Below are 15961 nucleotides of genomic sequence, written 5' to 3' on the forward strand. Positions count from 1 at the left end.
CCAGTCCCTAAATGCAGTCTCTGTCCGTTCAATATTGTTTGCAAAATCCTGAGATGTGTGTGCATTGCTCACTTGTCTTTCTGGTCTTTTTATTTATTTATTTTATGCTGAGTTTTTTTTTTTTACGAAGCGAACAAATGCATTAATATTTATATGTTTATATAATCGATAACCCACTTTTCCCTTCCATGTAAATAGGCATCAAAAGATAATTTAACAGATTAGTTCTCGAAAACATGGCAGTGAGGAAGCGTAATTTAACTATCAAACAAATCTACATGTCTAATAACAGCAAATCTGCTAAGGAGCATTAGAAAGAGGAGCAGCGCCCCGGAATCTCTGCAGGAAATGTTCTTTATATTAGACATATACAAGCAGGTCCTGTCAGATGCACAGCGGAGCTCGTCAACTCTCGTCTCCTCCAAAAATCTCATCAGCCGACACCCATAGACAAGGGAGATTGGGAAGAGGGAGATCTCATCTTCACACAGTTTTGGGGTGGATTTTATTTTTACAGACCTTCCTATATGTTTTTTGCCTTGATCCATCCGCTTCCCGCCGAGATCGGACGGAGCCTTTCTCCCGGTTATGAATTTGATCCACCTACATTTGGAGGGAATCCTACACAGTTTTGACAGGAGCTTAAAATTGAGTCGTCAGAGAAATATTAGGACATATTTTCAATCATTTTGGTGACGAAGGGCAGGCAAGAACTCAGTTTTATATTGAGACATTACGCCGGCTGAAGACAGAGAATGTTTTTCCCTGCCAGGACCTGATGCAATCCATTCAAGCCAACAAGTTTGGAGAGAATGTTGAGTTCAATCAATTCAGAACGTCGAGATGGAGCCCAACTCACTCCAGGTATTTCGCTCTCCTCCGCTCCTCCGATCCCGGCACCCCCCGGAACCCCCCAGCCCCCCAGCTCACCCACACCTCTACACCCACCCACACCCCCCACAAACTTTTCACCAAACTTTTACCCTCTGCATCCCCCCAAAATCATTTTTATTGTTTAAAAAAATCCCTGCACTGATCATACATACATAATGTAATTTTACCGCCTCTGATGGAGAGGTAGGGAGAGGTGGCGGTGGGGGGCCCCGGAGGGTTTTTTTTTTTTTTTTTTTAAGGGAAGCAGAAAATTTGTGGGCTCTATTATTTTTACACCCAGCTTTATATCTGATGGCTCTTCTGTATTAAGAGTGTGGATGTCTGTGTGTAAATGTGTCTGGAAATAGATGTTTGTGCTCTGATGGCTACATTATTTATTTGGTGCTTTTTTTTCCCCCTGCAGTGGGTCGGCTCACCGTGTGGCTTGCACGGACCTTACATTTTCTACAAGGCTTTTCAATTCCACCTTGAAGGCAAACCAAGAATTTTGTCCCTTGGCGACTTTTTCTTTGTAAGATGTACGCCAAAGGATCCGATTTGCATAGCGGAGCTCCAGCTGTTGTGGGAAGAGAGGACCAGCCGGCAACTTTTATCCAGCTCTAAACTTTATTTCCTCCCAGAAGATACTCCCCAGGGCAGAAATAGCGACCATGGCGAGGTGGTAAACTTATATCTCCCTCTCTTCTTTCTTTATTATTTCCCTCTCGTAATGCTTATTACAGGGCAAGCTTGAAAATACTGTATTCACTTCTGCAGGCGAGCAGGATCGACTCCTTTTTTAAAGGGGTAGCGCCACTAGCTGGGGCTCGAGTATTTTGCCATTGTCAGAGTTTGGCTGTCAGCTTTACAAAGAGGATCCAACTGCTGATTTTAGTCAAGATCAGATAACTTGTTCGAGAAGGGTTTTGTTCAAGGATGTGTGTGTGTGTGTGTGTGTGTGTGTTCGTTCGCTTTCCTGCTACTGCCCTCTGAACATCACAAGCCATATATATATATATATATATATATATATATATATATATATATATATCCTTTTGAAAATGTACCTTCGCGTCTGGCTCGGTCGGGGCTGGGTGGATTTCTTTCGGTGGGTTTCGATATTGCTCACGTTTTTTTTTTTTTTTCTTTTTAAGTAAGTATTTGATATGTTTAAGAGGGCGGAAATTACGAAATGGAGGCAGAGTGAGATCAAAAGCTATTGAGTTGGCAAAGACGTGTTGAATAAAGTGATAAATGACAGGTACTGGAATAATACATTCAAATAACTTGCAGATCTGCCCGGGCGGATTTCAAAGCGGTCGTGTAACCGGCACAAACACGTTAAGCATTAACAACTATCTCTCGTCCCCACCCCCTCCCCCTCGGACAAGCCATTTGATGTTCTAGTTTCCAATTACTCCACGCCAAGTGGACGTCTTCCAGCGCAATCTGTGGGGATGTGTGGGACGGGGACTGGGAAGGGAAGGGCAGAGGGGTGTGTGCTCGCCCACTGGCCTGTGGGTTCGGCGTCCTCGGTGCCCAGACGGCGCTCCTGGGGAGGGTGGGGAGGGCCGAGCCTCCCCGGCACGTTTCTGGGAGGCCGCGGGGGCGCTCGCCGCGCTCCCGGGAGAACGCCGAGGTGAGCCCGCTGTCACCGGGCGCCGGGGCGGTCGCCTCCCTTTGGCTCTGTCATTTTCTCGTGTGACCGCAGTTCTGCGAGCTCCCCTTGTCAGCTGACCGACCTCAGCGCCCTGGTACCTACCGGGGGAACTATTTTGGGGAGTCTGTGCCCACGGTGCGGCGGGGAGGAAGGGCGCAGCGCCGCCTGGCAAGGCTTTGTGTTGCCCAAGCGAGAGCAGGGTAATCAAACTGAGACTTTTGAGGGCAGCTAGCTCTGTGCCAGGCTCTCGAGCTTTCGAGGTAGGTGTAAGGATCTTTTTGTTAAATGAATGGTTCCCCGTTTAACTCCGCCCGGAGCTTGGAGCTGCCTGCCAGTCCTTCCAGAATTCCTTGGTCTGATGGAGTTGATTGTACTTTTGGCATCGCCAGTCCACTCCCTCTCCCCAGGATCGAATTACCCATCAGTGGTCTTTGCCGGTTAATTACCGGAGTTCGTCAAAAACGTTCGCCCTCCGAGATCTGCCTCTTCGGAAATAAGCCCCGCCCTCCTCTCAGAACACCTCCCCCTTTCCCCCTTCCCACCCCCCGCCCTCCAGGCCCGCTTAGGGTTTTAAATGTTCACGTTTCCCGACGTCTGCTTGCAGTTTTATAAAGGTGTTGTTTGCAAATGCTGTGAAAAATCCTGCAACCTACCAACAGGTTGAGCTCTTTCTCCCTCCCCGAGGTCTAGCTCGACCCCCTCCCCCGACCCAACTTTCCTGCGCAGCTGTCTTCCTCCTCTCCCCCCCCCCCCCTCCTGATTTCTTATTTGCTTTTCAAATTTATTACTTCAACATGGCCTGTGATCTGGAAAAGGGAAGGATTAAATATCCAGAAAAGAGCTGGTGCCTAATAGACTTCTGACTAAACCCAGAAGGAAATTATTCAGTGTTTTATGGGATATTTTGTGGTCACTTTTTTTTTTTTGAATTGAAATTGGAAAAATTTTTAAAGACCCCATTTGGTCCGGTTTTCATTGCTGTTGGTGTAATTAAATAGTGAATTCTGATTTAAGAATAAAAGCCAATAATTTTAGCGGAAGGTTGCATCTGTTAGAACTGCTGATATTGAATAGATGTATTTTTAAATACACGGTTTAAAAAAATTGTTCATTATGGGAAAATGAAAGTGAACCATTGTAATGATCTGTGTATTTTGTTACTGCTATATAAGCCATACCTGAGAAAATTAATCTTGCTATTTAAAAGTAAACTCTAGGGGATTTGGGGAGGGAGATGGCTCTATTTATAATCCTCAGCTGCATATACATCGTCTAATATTATGCATGATTTGTTTTTTAATGCTAACATGGCTGGTAATTAGCTGTATGATTATACTTGTATATTTCATTAGGACTTTGGCTGATGTCATTGTGAATTATTCAGCCATATTAAAACAATTTTCAATTGAGATAATGACACGCCTCAAAATTATGCAAATGCAGGCTGCATTGTGCAAAATAATTATGACAAATGTAAAGCAGGTAGAAAGTTTCCCAATGCAGATCGGTTTTCCACCCGGGTGATGTCATTTTCCCCCTGGCCTAAGTTAGTCATTCATTAGCAGAACAGCAGCAGCAGTCTCCTCTGGAGGAGAGCCTACAGAAACCAGCACTTACTGCTGGCACCTAGAGGGGGCAACAGGGCCCTCTCATTAAGAAATTTGCTTTGTTTTCACTTACTCCATTAACTTGTTTATATACAGTGAAATGATTTTTATTATTGATTTTAAATAGTTTTGAATGATGCATTTGCCATTTACAACGTATAACTGAAAGAGAAAGGTTTCTTGGTGATGTGCACTGTTACTTGGAGAAAATGTTCAGCACATTTAATCAGCCAGTACAGTTTATTTTAAGTAACCAAATGGAGGTTAATAATTTCCTGATTGAGCTGACATCAGCATCCATTTCGAAAGGACAGCCAGGACTCAGTATGCTTTTTTGGCTTCAGAGAACCAGTCTGTCTTTTTATGATTTCTTGAGGTGTAAATACGTCAATTCTAAAAGCAGGAAAATTGTCATTGTGCAGAGATTACAAATAGCATCCCTGTGTGCTTTGCTGTGATCGGCAAAGGTCTTTTTTTGACGGCTGTTTTCTTACTGACCTTTGTAATAATTGTGTGAGGCTGGATAAGACAGGATTTTGTATACCCATTTTACAGATGTAGACAAAAGCTTGCAGAGTTTATATGGTTTGTCAAAGGTTGCCAGGCTAGAAACTAGGCCTTTTTAAAGCTTTAGGATTGGTTTATTTTTCCACTGAACCTACCCTTGAAACCAGAGCTTGAGTACATCAGATTATGTTCTAGAAGTGTGTACTAATGTGAACAATTTCTTAAACATTTTGAACTATGGTTAATTAGCTTTGCCAAAGGTCACCAGATGTTTAGGTGGCAGGACCATTTTTATTCTATAAAGTTCAGCTAATTCTAGCCAGTGGTCTATAACAATAACAGTTACAATTTAATAACATTATTAATAACCATTAATACTTTATTATTAGTTTTAATAATTATGATAATGAGTTGCATGCTTATATACATTGCTGCCTTCATTTACTTCCAGAAAGAGTCACATCTTGATTCTGCAATTTTACTATTCATATGATTATTGAATAATCATAAACACTCTGAGTCTCAGTTTTTTCAGCAGCAAAATGGGAACAATAATAAGGTTAACTATGGATTGTTGTGAGTATGAAGAGGCATTGTATTGGCAACAGTACTATATACACTGTAAAATCCTTAAATAAATAGAAAAGAGTTATAATTATGGTGACCTTTATTCTAGATATTCTTAATTTATAAACAATAAACATAATAATATTTATGTCTATGTGGAGTTTCCTGAGCCTAATCATGTTTTAAGTGATCATGAAAGTGAATAGCAAGGCCATATGCAAGAGTTAAGTGTCTTCAGTAATTACCCACAATTGCCACATTCAGCCAGTAGCTCTTCAGAGGAGGAAAATGGCAAAGTAGGCGGGTAATTGGTTCTGTTACTGGGTAACTTCTGATTACATTCATTTTCAAATTGCCAAGTGCTTGATCTATTGGCAATATACCCTCTTAAAATAGGTTGATGTGTAAGCATGGATTTCAGCCTGACAGTCCATGGCTGGATTCTGCAAGGTTTGGTGGTAATCTGCAACAGTGAGTGTACACGAGTAAACTAATGATGTCCGGGAGTCAGAATCAAGCACATCTGGGCATTATAGATTCTGGCACACAGGCAGGATTTCTAAAAGTGGTTTGATTCTCAGCCTCACCATGGGTTAAAAACAGTTTAAAATGCATACTCTGGAGCCAGCTATTGAAATTAACTCAAAGCCCTGGCTGAGTAACTCAGTTGGTTAGAGCATCATCCCCATATGCCAAGGTTGTGGGTTCGATTCCCCATCAGGGTACATACAAGGATCAACCAATGGATCCATAAATAAGTAGGACAAATTGATCTCTCTCTCTCTCTCTTTCTTTCTCTCTCTCTCTCCCCCTTCCTCTCTCTCTAAAACTAAATTAAAAAATTAAAAAAAATAAATTTACTCAATTAGAACCTCTGGACTTGGGGTCCAGGATTTTGCATTTTAAACAGTTTCACTCTGTGTGATCAGCTGTGTGATCTTGGGCAAATTTTAAATTCCCTGTGCCTCAGTTTTCTCTTCTATAAAATGGGAATATAGTACCTACTTCTTAGGATTATTTGAAAGATTTAAATGAGTTAATACATGTAAAGTGCTTACAATGGAGTTTGGCACATAGTATATTTTTCAATAATGTCATTATTATTTTAATTAACATTACTGTTATTATTCTCATTGAAGTTTGAAATCACTACCATGGACCCTCCTAAAGAAAACTTTTCTCTGAAAGGATGGCATCTAGGTTAGTTTGCTAGAATATGTAGCCAATTCAGATCCCCCAAAATCAGGTTGGCTTTCACCTATATGGTGGGTTTAGTTGTGTTACCAAAATAAAAGGCTCCATAAGGATTTACATTTTAGTATTGATGAATGCTGACAACTGGATGGGCAGGATTTTTAAAAATATTGACTGATTGTATCACATCTGGGGTTAGGCAGACACATTCTGAAATCTAGGAGGTGCTGGATTGGCCTTGCTCTAAATGTGAATGGTCATTCATTCTCTGGTCTGTATCCATGTGGCTGAGTTTTTAGAAATTTCTGAGCCTCTTCAGTGACCTCATTAGCCTTGGACATTTTCTTTAATTTGTCTGAGCCTCAGTTTCTTCATCTGGAAAATGAATTCAATGATCTCTACTTTGCTGAAAAAATCCTATATAATAAAAGGGTAATATGCAAATTGACCCTAAGGCAGAACGACAGGTGGCTATGATGCGCACCGACCACCAGGGGGTTGACGGTGGTCAGTGCACTCCCACGGGGGGGGGGGGGGGGGGGAGGCGGGGGGCGCTCTGCTCAGCCACAAGCCGGGCTGACAGCTGCAAGCACAGCGGCAGTGGTGGGAGCCTCTCCAGCTTCCTCTGCAGCACTGAGGATGTCCAACTGTGGCTTAGGCCCGATCCCCCAGCGAGCAAGCCTAAGGCAGCAGCTGGACATCCCCCGAGGGGTCCTGGGCTGCAAGAGAACGCAGGTCAGGCTGAGGGACACGCCTCCCCACCCCCCACCCCCCGAGTGCACGAATTTTCATGCACCAGGCCTCTAGTTAGAAATAATAATGAAAAGAGCCTGACAACATACTACTTCTACAGGATAGCTCAACAAATTATAGATGGAGTTATAATAGTTTACTTTCAGTAGTGATCTTAAGAGAAGGAATATATTTACTCTCTGACAGGTAGAGCCTTTAGTACTAGGGTGGGAACTAATGAGTTATATGGAGAGAATATATTGGACAGTGACAAGCATTAGCAGACTAATAATGCCTGAGGGTCAAATCTGGTCCACTCTCTGTTTTTGTAAATAAAGTTTTATTGGAACATAGTCAGACTCGTTTGTTTATGTATTGTTTATAGCTGCTCTCAGACTACAGAGGCAGAGTTGAGTAGTTGTGACAGTGACCATATGGCCTACACAGTGGAAAATACTATTTGGTCCCTTACAGGAAAAGTTTGCTGACCTATGGGGTTCATCCAAAATAAGGAATGTGACTGTGTACCTAATTCTCTTTCCTACTTGAGTTTGAAGCAAGATCCAGTAATTTAAGAAATAATTTAACATTACTATGTCAGAAAACATTTACAAATACAAAACTGTATTTCAACATTGGGTCTAGGATGTTAACATTTGAGAATCAGTAGGCTAGTAAGAAGTTATATTTTGTATGATGAAGATCCTACCTCTAGCCAATGTTGGTATCATCTATCTTGAGTTAAGAAAAAACTACTTGTTGAATGCTCAGTGCTCTCCAAGTACAGAGACAGATGCAAAACAATTCATGGTGTGGCCCTTTTTCTAAAGAAGTTCATCAATCTTGATAGAGAGATGAGTTTTTTTAAAATGTAAAAACAATATAAGATGCTGTATAACACATCGGTGAATTATGCTGATAATACAACCAGTATGTATCCAAAAGAAGACTCACTATCTGCATGTTTTTGGAAAAATAATTTATTTAGCTCCTCAGGTGTGGTTGAAGACCTAGTATGTGCTGGACTATAGGATATAGAGGTAAAGGAGAATGTCCCCAGCCCTCAAAGAGCTCATAGCCTAGCCCCATGGATGATAGTGGTCACAGAAAAGCTGTCAGACTCTTTGTATTCCCTAGTTAAAGTGGGAGATTAATAAAGTCACTATTTGTAGCCTTTCAAGATCTTTCCAGAAACTAGGAAGTGATATCTTTTTTTTTTTAATACATATTTTTTTTTATTGATTTCAGGGAGGAAAGGAGAGGAAGAGAGAGATAGAAACATCAATGATGAGAGAGAATCATTGATTGGCTGCTTCCTGCATGCCCCCTACTGGAGATCGAGCCCGAAACCCAGGCATGTGCCCTTGAGCAGATTCGAACCTGGGACTTTTCAGTCTGCAGGCTGACGCTCTATCCATTGAGCCAAACCGGCCAGGGCTAGGAAGTGATATCTTCATCTGTGAAGTCTCATTCATTCCATGCATATTTATAGAGCACCTAGTTTGTGCCAGAGCCTGTTCTAAGCCCTTGGGATACAGCAGTGATCAAGACAGACAGAAACCCATGCCCTCAGGGAGCTTACAGTTCCACTGTGGATTTTAACCTCCCATGGACTATGCATTGCATAAATTCTTGTCTGTGTTCTTTCCCTTTGCCTTCTCCCTTGTAGCGCTGTTCTCAGAAGCAGAGGGTTGTACCTTTTTTACTTCTTGGTCCCTCCACAGTATTCAGTGCTACTCACTAAGTATTTATTGAATGGCTAACAAAATAATTAAAATGCTTTCTTTCCCACAGCCTGCTTTCTGTAAGTTTGGTCCAATTTTTTTCTGGCAGGGGGTCTATGACCAGTCATTCATATGTGAGCCAGCTCCAGCACCCCATCTCACACTTTCCTTTTTTCTTTCTTTTCTAAAATCCATAGTCATTTTGCATCATGGGATGTGAAAAAAAGTGAGAAGGTGTTTGTTGTTTCTCAGGAGCATACCAGAGAAATTAGTAAATGTTTGGGACTGAATGATCAGGCTAAAGCCGGCATCTCTCTCTCTTTTTGAGTGCTTTTTCAATCTCCAGACATCAGCCCCTGAAATGTCAGGGCTTTGGGCTGGCAATCTATAAAAAGACTAGACTTCCGGGAAGAAGAGCCACTCCTCACCTGAGTGTTGGTTGGCAGTTCCTATGAGCCAGCATGTTCTTCAGACTGATTGCCTTAAACTGTTTGATAGTGAGTCAAAATTGTAAGCATTAAAACCTCTCTTGACATTTAGAATGTCAGGCACATACTAAGGAAATGTTATTTTTATGAAGTACATGAGTCCATACATGTAAATACTTCGTTATTAATTATTAATAAAGCATGCCATTGTTCATAGTGGCATCTAGTGATACATGACTCAAGCTCATTTATCAAAGTCTAGTTTCAACCAATATCCAGAATATAATTGCTCGAATCAAATGCATTTGCTTGTCATTTTTTTTTTATAGCCAGGGTAGTTGGATATTTGCCATCTTCTACTCAGAATAATATTGTAGCTAGTGATTACCCGTTGGCTTGGCTTTTAAGGGAATTTAAAACAAATTTATCGATTGTTGGTTTAAGGATTCAATCGCCTCTCATAAATGTGGTCATGGATCCAGCATTTCTTGAAAACTCTGTTTCCATATATAACTCCCTCCCACAAGGATCGCTTTTTGCAGCCACACTGTGTTCTTCTCCATCTTGCTGGAGATTAGAACCAGGGTCTTAGCCTTCAGAGAGCATGGCTCACATCCTGGACTGTGAATGTCTGTATTGACAACACATTTCAAACGTGCAGATGATGATGATTATTGAAATGGTTCTTTAGAATCATGCTAATGGCATCAATCTCCCAGCACATACTTGCGTAAATTAATTCTGCTTTTAAAATCAGATGCACTGTTAGCAGCGTTAGAGATGGAGATTTGACATTTACCTCCCAGGCGAGGATGGGTAGTTTAATTACATGAATTTTCTGTTGAATCTTTTTGGCTGAATAAATAGTCCTACAGTGCTGTGTGTCCTTCCTTGCCCAAGTGACCGTCAAACCCACAGTCCCATCTTCACCCATGTGCCATAGTGAGAAAAACGGGGTAGAGGCAACGTGTTGCTAGTCAATCTAGTGGTCCCATAAACATCTTTCCCCCTACCTTTTTCCTCTCTCGTGACTCCAAGTACAGCCCAGCTGGGAAACACACCCCCTCCTCCCCACAATTGAGTTCCAGCCTGATCAGTGGCACTAAACATTAAACTCTTGTCTTTGAGAATAATAGGCTTTGCTTTCTACACCCTCAAGCATGTTGAACTACTGTGCAGGCTGGAAAATAAAAATGTTCTAATTGTGTCTTTTAAATAAGCATAGGAGTGAATTAATTAGACCATATTTTGTCTTTAGTTGCTTAGTTACACAATAGTATTCCTGAGCACGAGTAAGATAAATTGGCTCTTTTTGTGCTGCCTGTCCCTTAATCATAATTATTGTACTGCTTAGGAGAGTAAAGCATACATAGATTTTGAATTTTTTATTAATAGTCAAAAATATGCATATGATATATAAAGTATATGCTGTTCAACCTGTTTTATATGCTTTTATGTGGGAAGAAGTTTTATTGTGGTGGTAACATTTGCATTAGTTGCTCAAAGATGTAGTTCTGGGAAATACATAATTGAAATGTTTTTGAATTGCTTTTTCTGGCCTTTTCAATCATATTCAAAATAATAGTGCCTCCAGTCCTGGAGCAGTCATTCTCATTTGATTTAACATCTTTCTTTGCACTGCATGCGCAGTGCCCAGTTTTAACCATGAAAAGTCTAGATGAGGTCTGTGAGTCATAGGCCTCATACATTACACCTTGTGTTTTTGGGCTCACACTGTCCAGGGTGAGGGACATTGTGGGGGGGGGGCTCAGAGTGCCCACATCCCACAGACATTACTCCAGTGCCCTTTGCTCTTGGCACGCTTCCACATTCCTTGCAGAAGGCTCCAGGGTTAGAGATCATAAGAGTTTGTTTTAGCTTGTCTTCTGGGGTCTTTCAAAATAGGATGTTGCTACTGGAACTTGGGTTTCCAGCCCCCTACCCCCACGCCTCCACTCCACCAAGGAGGCCAGGAAGACTTGGACAGCTTGATATAGTTATTGAACAATGGGAGAGTCTGGCTTAAGACCCAGGATGCATGCTGGGTAAATGTATGTGAAAATTGACCCCATTGTTCTGTGGTATTTGAAAAGCAAGTAAATTATTTACAGATATTTGCTAATTAAAGCACATGTTGTTTTACCAGCACAAAAGAACACTGTATAACTAGAGACAAAGAAGAACTAAGTGCGAATAATTTAAACTTGCTAATTCTGTATTTTTTTAAGGGAGGAATATGTTTTTAAATAAGTATATGTAGATATATATTACAGTGGGTATATGTGTATACATATGGTGTGTGTGTTGGGGGGAGGGCGTTTGTTGGATTTTTGGTTGTTTTAGCCCCTATAAGGGAAGCCTTGCATGCTATAGAGATAACAGGCCAAATTACCATCCAGTTATTTGTCACTAGACATGTCCCAACCCCCCAATGGAGCACTGGAGATGGAAATCATTTTGACAGAATATTGTTTTCCCTTTGGTCTGAGCTTTGCTTGCCATCATCTAGTTTGAGCTCAGCTCAGAGTACCATTGAAAAAAAAAAAAAAAAGGAAACGAGTCAGATCTTGTACCAGAGAATAAACATCTTGTCACTCATTATCTTGTCCTCAGGCTTTCCTCAATGCCAGGCCCAGTTTAGTTGTTTTTCTTCTCTGACCACCCAACTTGGGCTGGCTTTGTTCTGGTTGGAAATTTGCATTGGAGAATGAAGACCACTGACATGCTCCAAGGCAGGGAAGGTTACTGACAACATTCTCTGAGATACCCTGGCTTGAAAGTCCGCGTATTCATGGGTGCAGTTGGTGCCTCTGGCTCTGCCATCTGCACAGGTACATTTGTTTTTAGGCATGAACGGCCGGAGATTGTTAATAAAGATGATCAAGAAGACTTGCCACGGTGGTCTCTCAGAAAAATGCTCTTGTCTAATTTGCCTTGGGCATTTTAATAGACTCGCGTGATTTACAAGATCAGAGAGATGGAAGAGAATGAGTCGAGCCCCCTTTATTTAATAGATGCAGAGACTAAATGTTGGACATGTGATCAGAGCTAGTGAGTGATGATTAGAACTAGAACCCAGCACCCTCAGGCTTCTTTTAGTTCTTTATTTATTTATTCAGCATCTGGTTCTTGGAAGCCTCTATCCTGCTCTCTAGGAACTTGCAGTCACATTGGCAGTTGACTGATACACAGATAAATCAGTAAGAATTCTGTGCACTTGTGTAATGAAATGTTTAAAAGGGCTCTTTGAATCCCATGACTCCCGCAGCAGGCACACGGTGCCTCTTGCACATTTTTCAAGAGAGGATTCTCAGGCCCAGTCTCCCCCGCCCCCCCGTTGAGTGCCTTCTGTGTGCAGAGACAGAGGTAGGAAACCAGGCAGATCCTGCCTTCATGGAGCTGCCTTTGGGTGGGGAGCACACACATGATTAATGAAACTATCTCAAATAAATGGCTGATTTTTGTGATGCGGTCATTGTGATGAAGAGAAAATACAGAGACCTATGATGAGGTGTCTGATCTTGTTGGGAAGGTCTGTGGAGGCATTCTAGAAGAAATACTGTTTGAATTTAGGTCTAAAGACATTCTGGTGAAGATTGGGAAGACGTCCTTTGGCAAGACGTGGAAGTGGGAGCAGTCTCCCTTCAGCATGATTTCTGGGCTGAGTCTAATCTTGGTGAATCTGGTAAACAGATTACAGATGCCTTTTGGTGCCCACTGGTGGTACCTAGATGTCATCGAGACACCTAGATAGCATCTTCAGAGCTGATTTACATTGTCTGGCTGTGGAGATGGTAGAAAATAGAAGTCTGCAAGGCCTTTAGGCCAAATCTGGCCTGCTGCCTGTTTTGTAAATAAAGTTTTATTAGCACACAGCCAGGCCCAGTTGTTCAAATTTGTCTCTGGCCACCTTCACACTATAGTAGCAACAGACACACAGAGCCCAACATTCTGGCTCTTCACAGAAAATGATTGCCTGACCTCTGGTCTAAAAATAGCTTCATATGTGACCTTTTATTTATTTCTCATAGCAATAATACTATGAGATAATATGGCCAGGAATGTCATCCAGAATTGCCAAATCTTCCCATTTTCCCAGAGAAGTGCCAGAAATCCATATTTTTGTGTGAATTTAGTTGGCAATTCAATCCAGTTAGATAAACAACACACCACTTGGTGGGTCAAACAAAATATGTCTTCAGTCTAGATGTGGCCCACAGGCCACCTTACAGTTTGGAGAGCAAAGTTTTGGATTATTACAGTTTTAAAATTTTCTCATTATCTGGCCTTTTTCTGTAAATAGAGCAACAGGAGCCTGTTGGTCCTGAAGGGGCAGCAAAGAAAAGAGAAGGGGCAGCCAGGCAGACGAAGCGCTTCACAATTCAGTCTAATCCGAGTCCTAGAGTTTGGCGGGACAGAAAAAAAGGATGTGCCAGGAAAGTTGGTTTCTGTCCTAGGGCCCTCAGGTGGGCCTCAGGGAGGAGAGTCCAGAGATTGAGATGGGAAAGAAAGAAGTGTGTGAGTAGGAAGGTGGCTTGTAGCCATGCTGAAGGTGTCCCAGAGAAGGGGAGCTCGTGAGCAGGCCCTCGAAACCAACTAGGACTTTCATGGGTGGAGATTTTTGAGGAATGAGGGCGAGAGAGGGGGAAATCCTAGGCAGAAGAAGCCATATGCAAATAGGAAGGAAGGACATAATACTGGGGATGTGTCCTGCATTTAGCAAGAGAACACGGGTCTAGTGGAAAATAATACTGAGGCCAGACCTCAAGGAATCCAGCAGGTCAGGTTTAGAAGATTGGGCTCGAATCTGAAGGTAGTGCTGATTAATAATTTAACGTGTCTTTTCTCTTTCTGATTAGAATATAAACTCTTAGTCTTGAAGCTTGGTAGAACCAAGTGTGACTATTTCTCCACCGGTTAGTAGCTCTACATCATCTTGGTCAACTTTATTTCTCTGGAGTCTCAGTTTTCTTATCTATGAAATGGGTTAAGCTTGCTGGACTGTGAATATCAAGTGAGATTTACATGAGCATAGAGCACCAAACCGTGGCCTGGTTTACCCCAGGTCTTTAGCTGATGCTAGTTATCGACCCTAATCCTAACTTTATTGGCCCATTGAAGGCTCTCATGGTCTTAGACTTTTATAGTGCATAACAAGTGATTTATTGGTTGAGTCATTGGACTACTAACTATTATTTGAAAAACAGTAAATAACTAAACTATTAATTTAAGTGAAGTTAAGCTTCCTGGTTCTCTGGGAATTGTTTTATTTATGATGGAGGTTTCCAGTCACTGTGAAGGGGTCTCCCTCAAATCCATTGTGTGCGATTCTATTTAGATCTTAAAGGACCTTTAGGGGGCATCTCTTCCATCCGCCACAACAAAATAAAATGAGATGGGAGAAGGATGGAGTCAGGAGACAAAAATCTGCATTTCAGTTGTTTGATATCAGTATGCCAAAGAACTTCAACCTGGTGCTCCCCAGGTTCCTCCCCTCTCATGATGCAACTTCCAGGAAACCTGTTGTTGAGCCAGTGATTGTACACACTTACTTCAAACACCCTCATTTTCTCTTCATTTTTTAGAAGCCTCTCCTATTTCCTCTTCTTCAGAACACTCCTAACTTGAGCATTTGTTTCACCCCCTTGTCATCTCCTTCTTCTCCTCTTCTGTTGGTGGTGGTGGCAGGGAGTGTATTCGAGACCAGCTCCTTTAAGATATATGACATCGGGATCTTTTACAAAAGCAAAATGCATCAGCAAAAGGATGTAAGTGGAAGGGTCCCAGCCAAAATGGCTGGGGGGATCTTAGAAGAAGGATCTCAAAATAGACTGCCTGCTGGGCCATTAAATCCTTTTGCTTTGGGTTAATCCCACAGTGTATATCAGATTACTAGAATTCAGATGAAAATACTGCTCTAATACTCAGTCTCTTTGCCAAATTATTCTCAATTCTGGTGTACATGGGTTATAAATATAGAAAATAATTGAATTCTGTATATCTTAAGTGAAATAATCTGTTCCGTTCTGTTTCTTGTGAATATTCTCCATAATAGTCTAATTGTGTTCTGTGCTCCTGGCTGCTGAATGTGTGTTCAGCAGCAATGCAATGGGTTGTAAGTATGCACCCCAACTATCTGGGCAGGCATAAAGAAGATTCTAGTAAAAAGGCTAAAGATGGTTTTCCTAATGCAAATTGTATGAATCACGTAAATTCCAGTGTCTTTTAAAAATTATCAATAGGCTCTGTTTTGGGGTGTGTGTGTGTGTGTGTGTGTGTGTGTGTGTGTGTTTCTTTATTGTATAGGTCCTGTTTCTCACTCCACATTTTTGATGTTACCAGGCCAGTAATTCAATAGACAGCTAAGCAGGTGTGCAAATCACTCCTGACCCCCAGATTCCTTAAATGACCCCTTGAAGTAATGGAGTGAAAACATTCTCAGCATGTCAGAATATTAAGATATTTTAGTTGCCTTAATATTTTTTGGTCTTAATTTTTAAAGGCTGTTTTCTGTTGTGCCCCCTCTCCCCCCATGCCCTTTGATTTTTAAGCAAAGAGAAGCCTTTACCTGGATCTTGGCCATGAGGATTGGAGGATGTGTGTCTACAAAACCTGTAGGTTGTGCTTATAGGCAACAGAGTTCTAAGTGGTCAGCTATGTCAAGGGTCT

At 41.7% G+C, this 15961-nt stretch overlaps 1 protein-coding gene across 2 annotated transcripts in view; it reads left to right on the forward strand.

The window, feature by feature from the left end:
- The first annotated feature begins 386 nt into the window (after nucleotides 1-386).
- ARID5B (AT-rich interaction domain 5B) overlaps nucleotides 387-15961 on the forward strand; it is a 176901-nt gene continuing 161326 nt past the window's right edge. For both annotated transcript variants that reach the window (XM_080641939.1, XM_080641940.1), the window contains exons 1-2: nucleotides 387-864; nucleotides 1298-1552. In XM_080641939.1, coding sequence (XP_080498065.1) covers nucleotides 844-864; nucleotides 1298-1552 — 276 coding nt within the window. In that variant the 5' untranslated portion in view covers nucleotides 387-843. The remainder of the gene's footprint in view (nucleotides 865-1297; nucleotides 1553-15961) is intronic.

This window comes from Plecotus auritus, assembly GCF_963455305.1.
Source record: "Plecotus auritus genome assembly, chromosome: 9".
In the NCBI taxonomy this organism is placed as follows: domain Eukaryota; kingdom Metazoa; phylum Chordata; class Mammalia; order Chiroptera; family Vespertilionidae; genus Plecotus; species Plecotus auritus.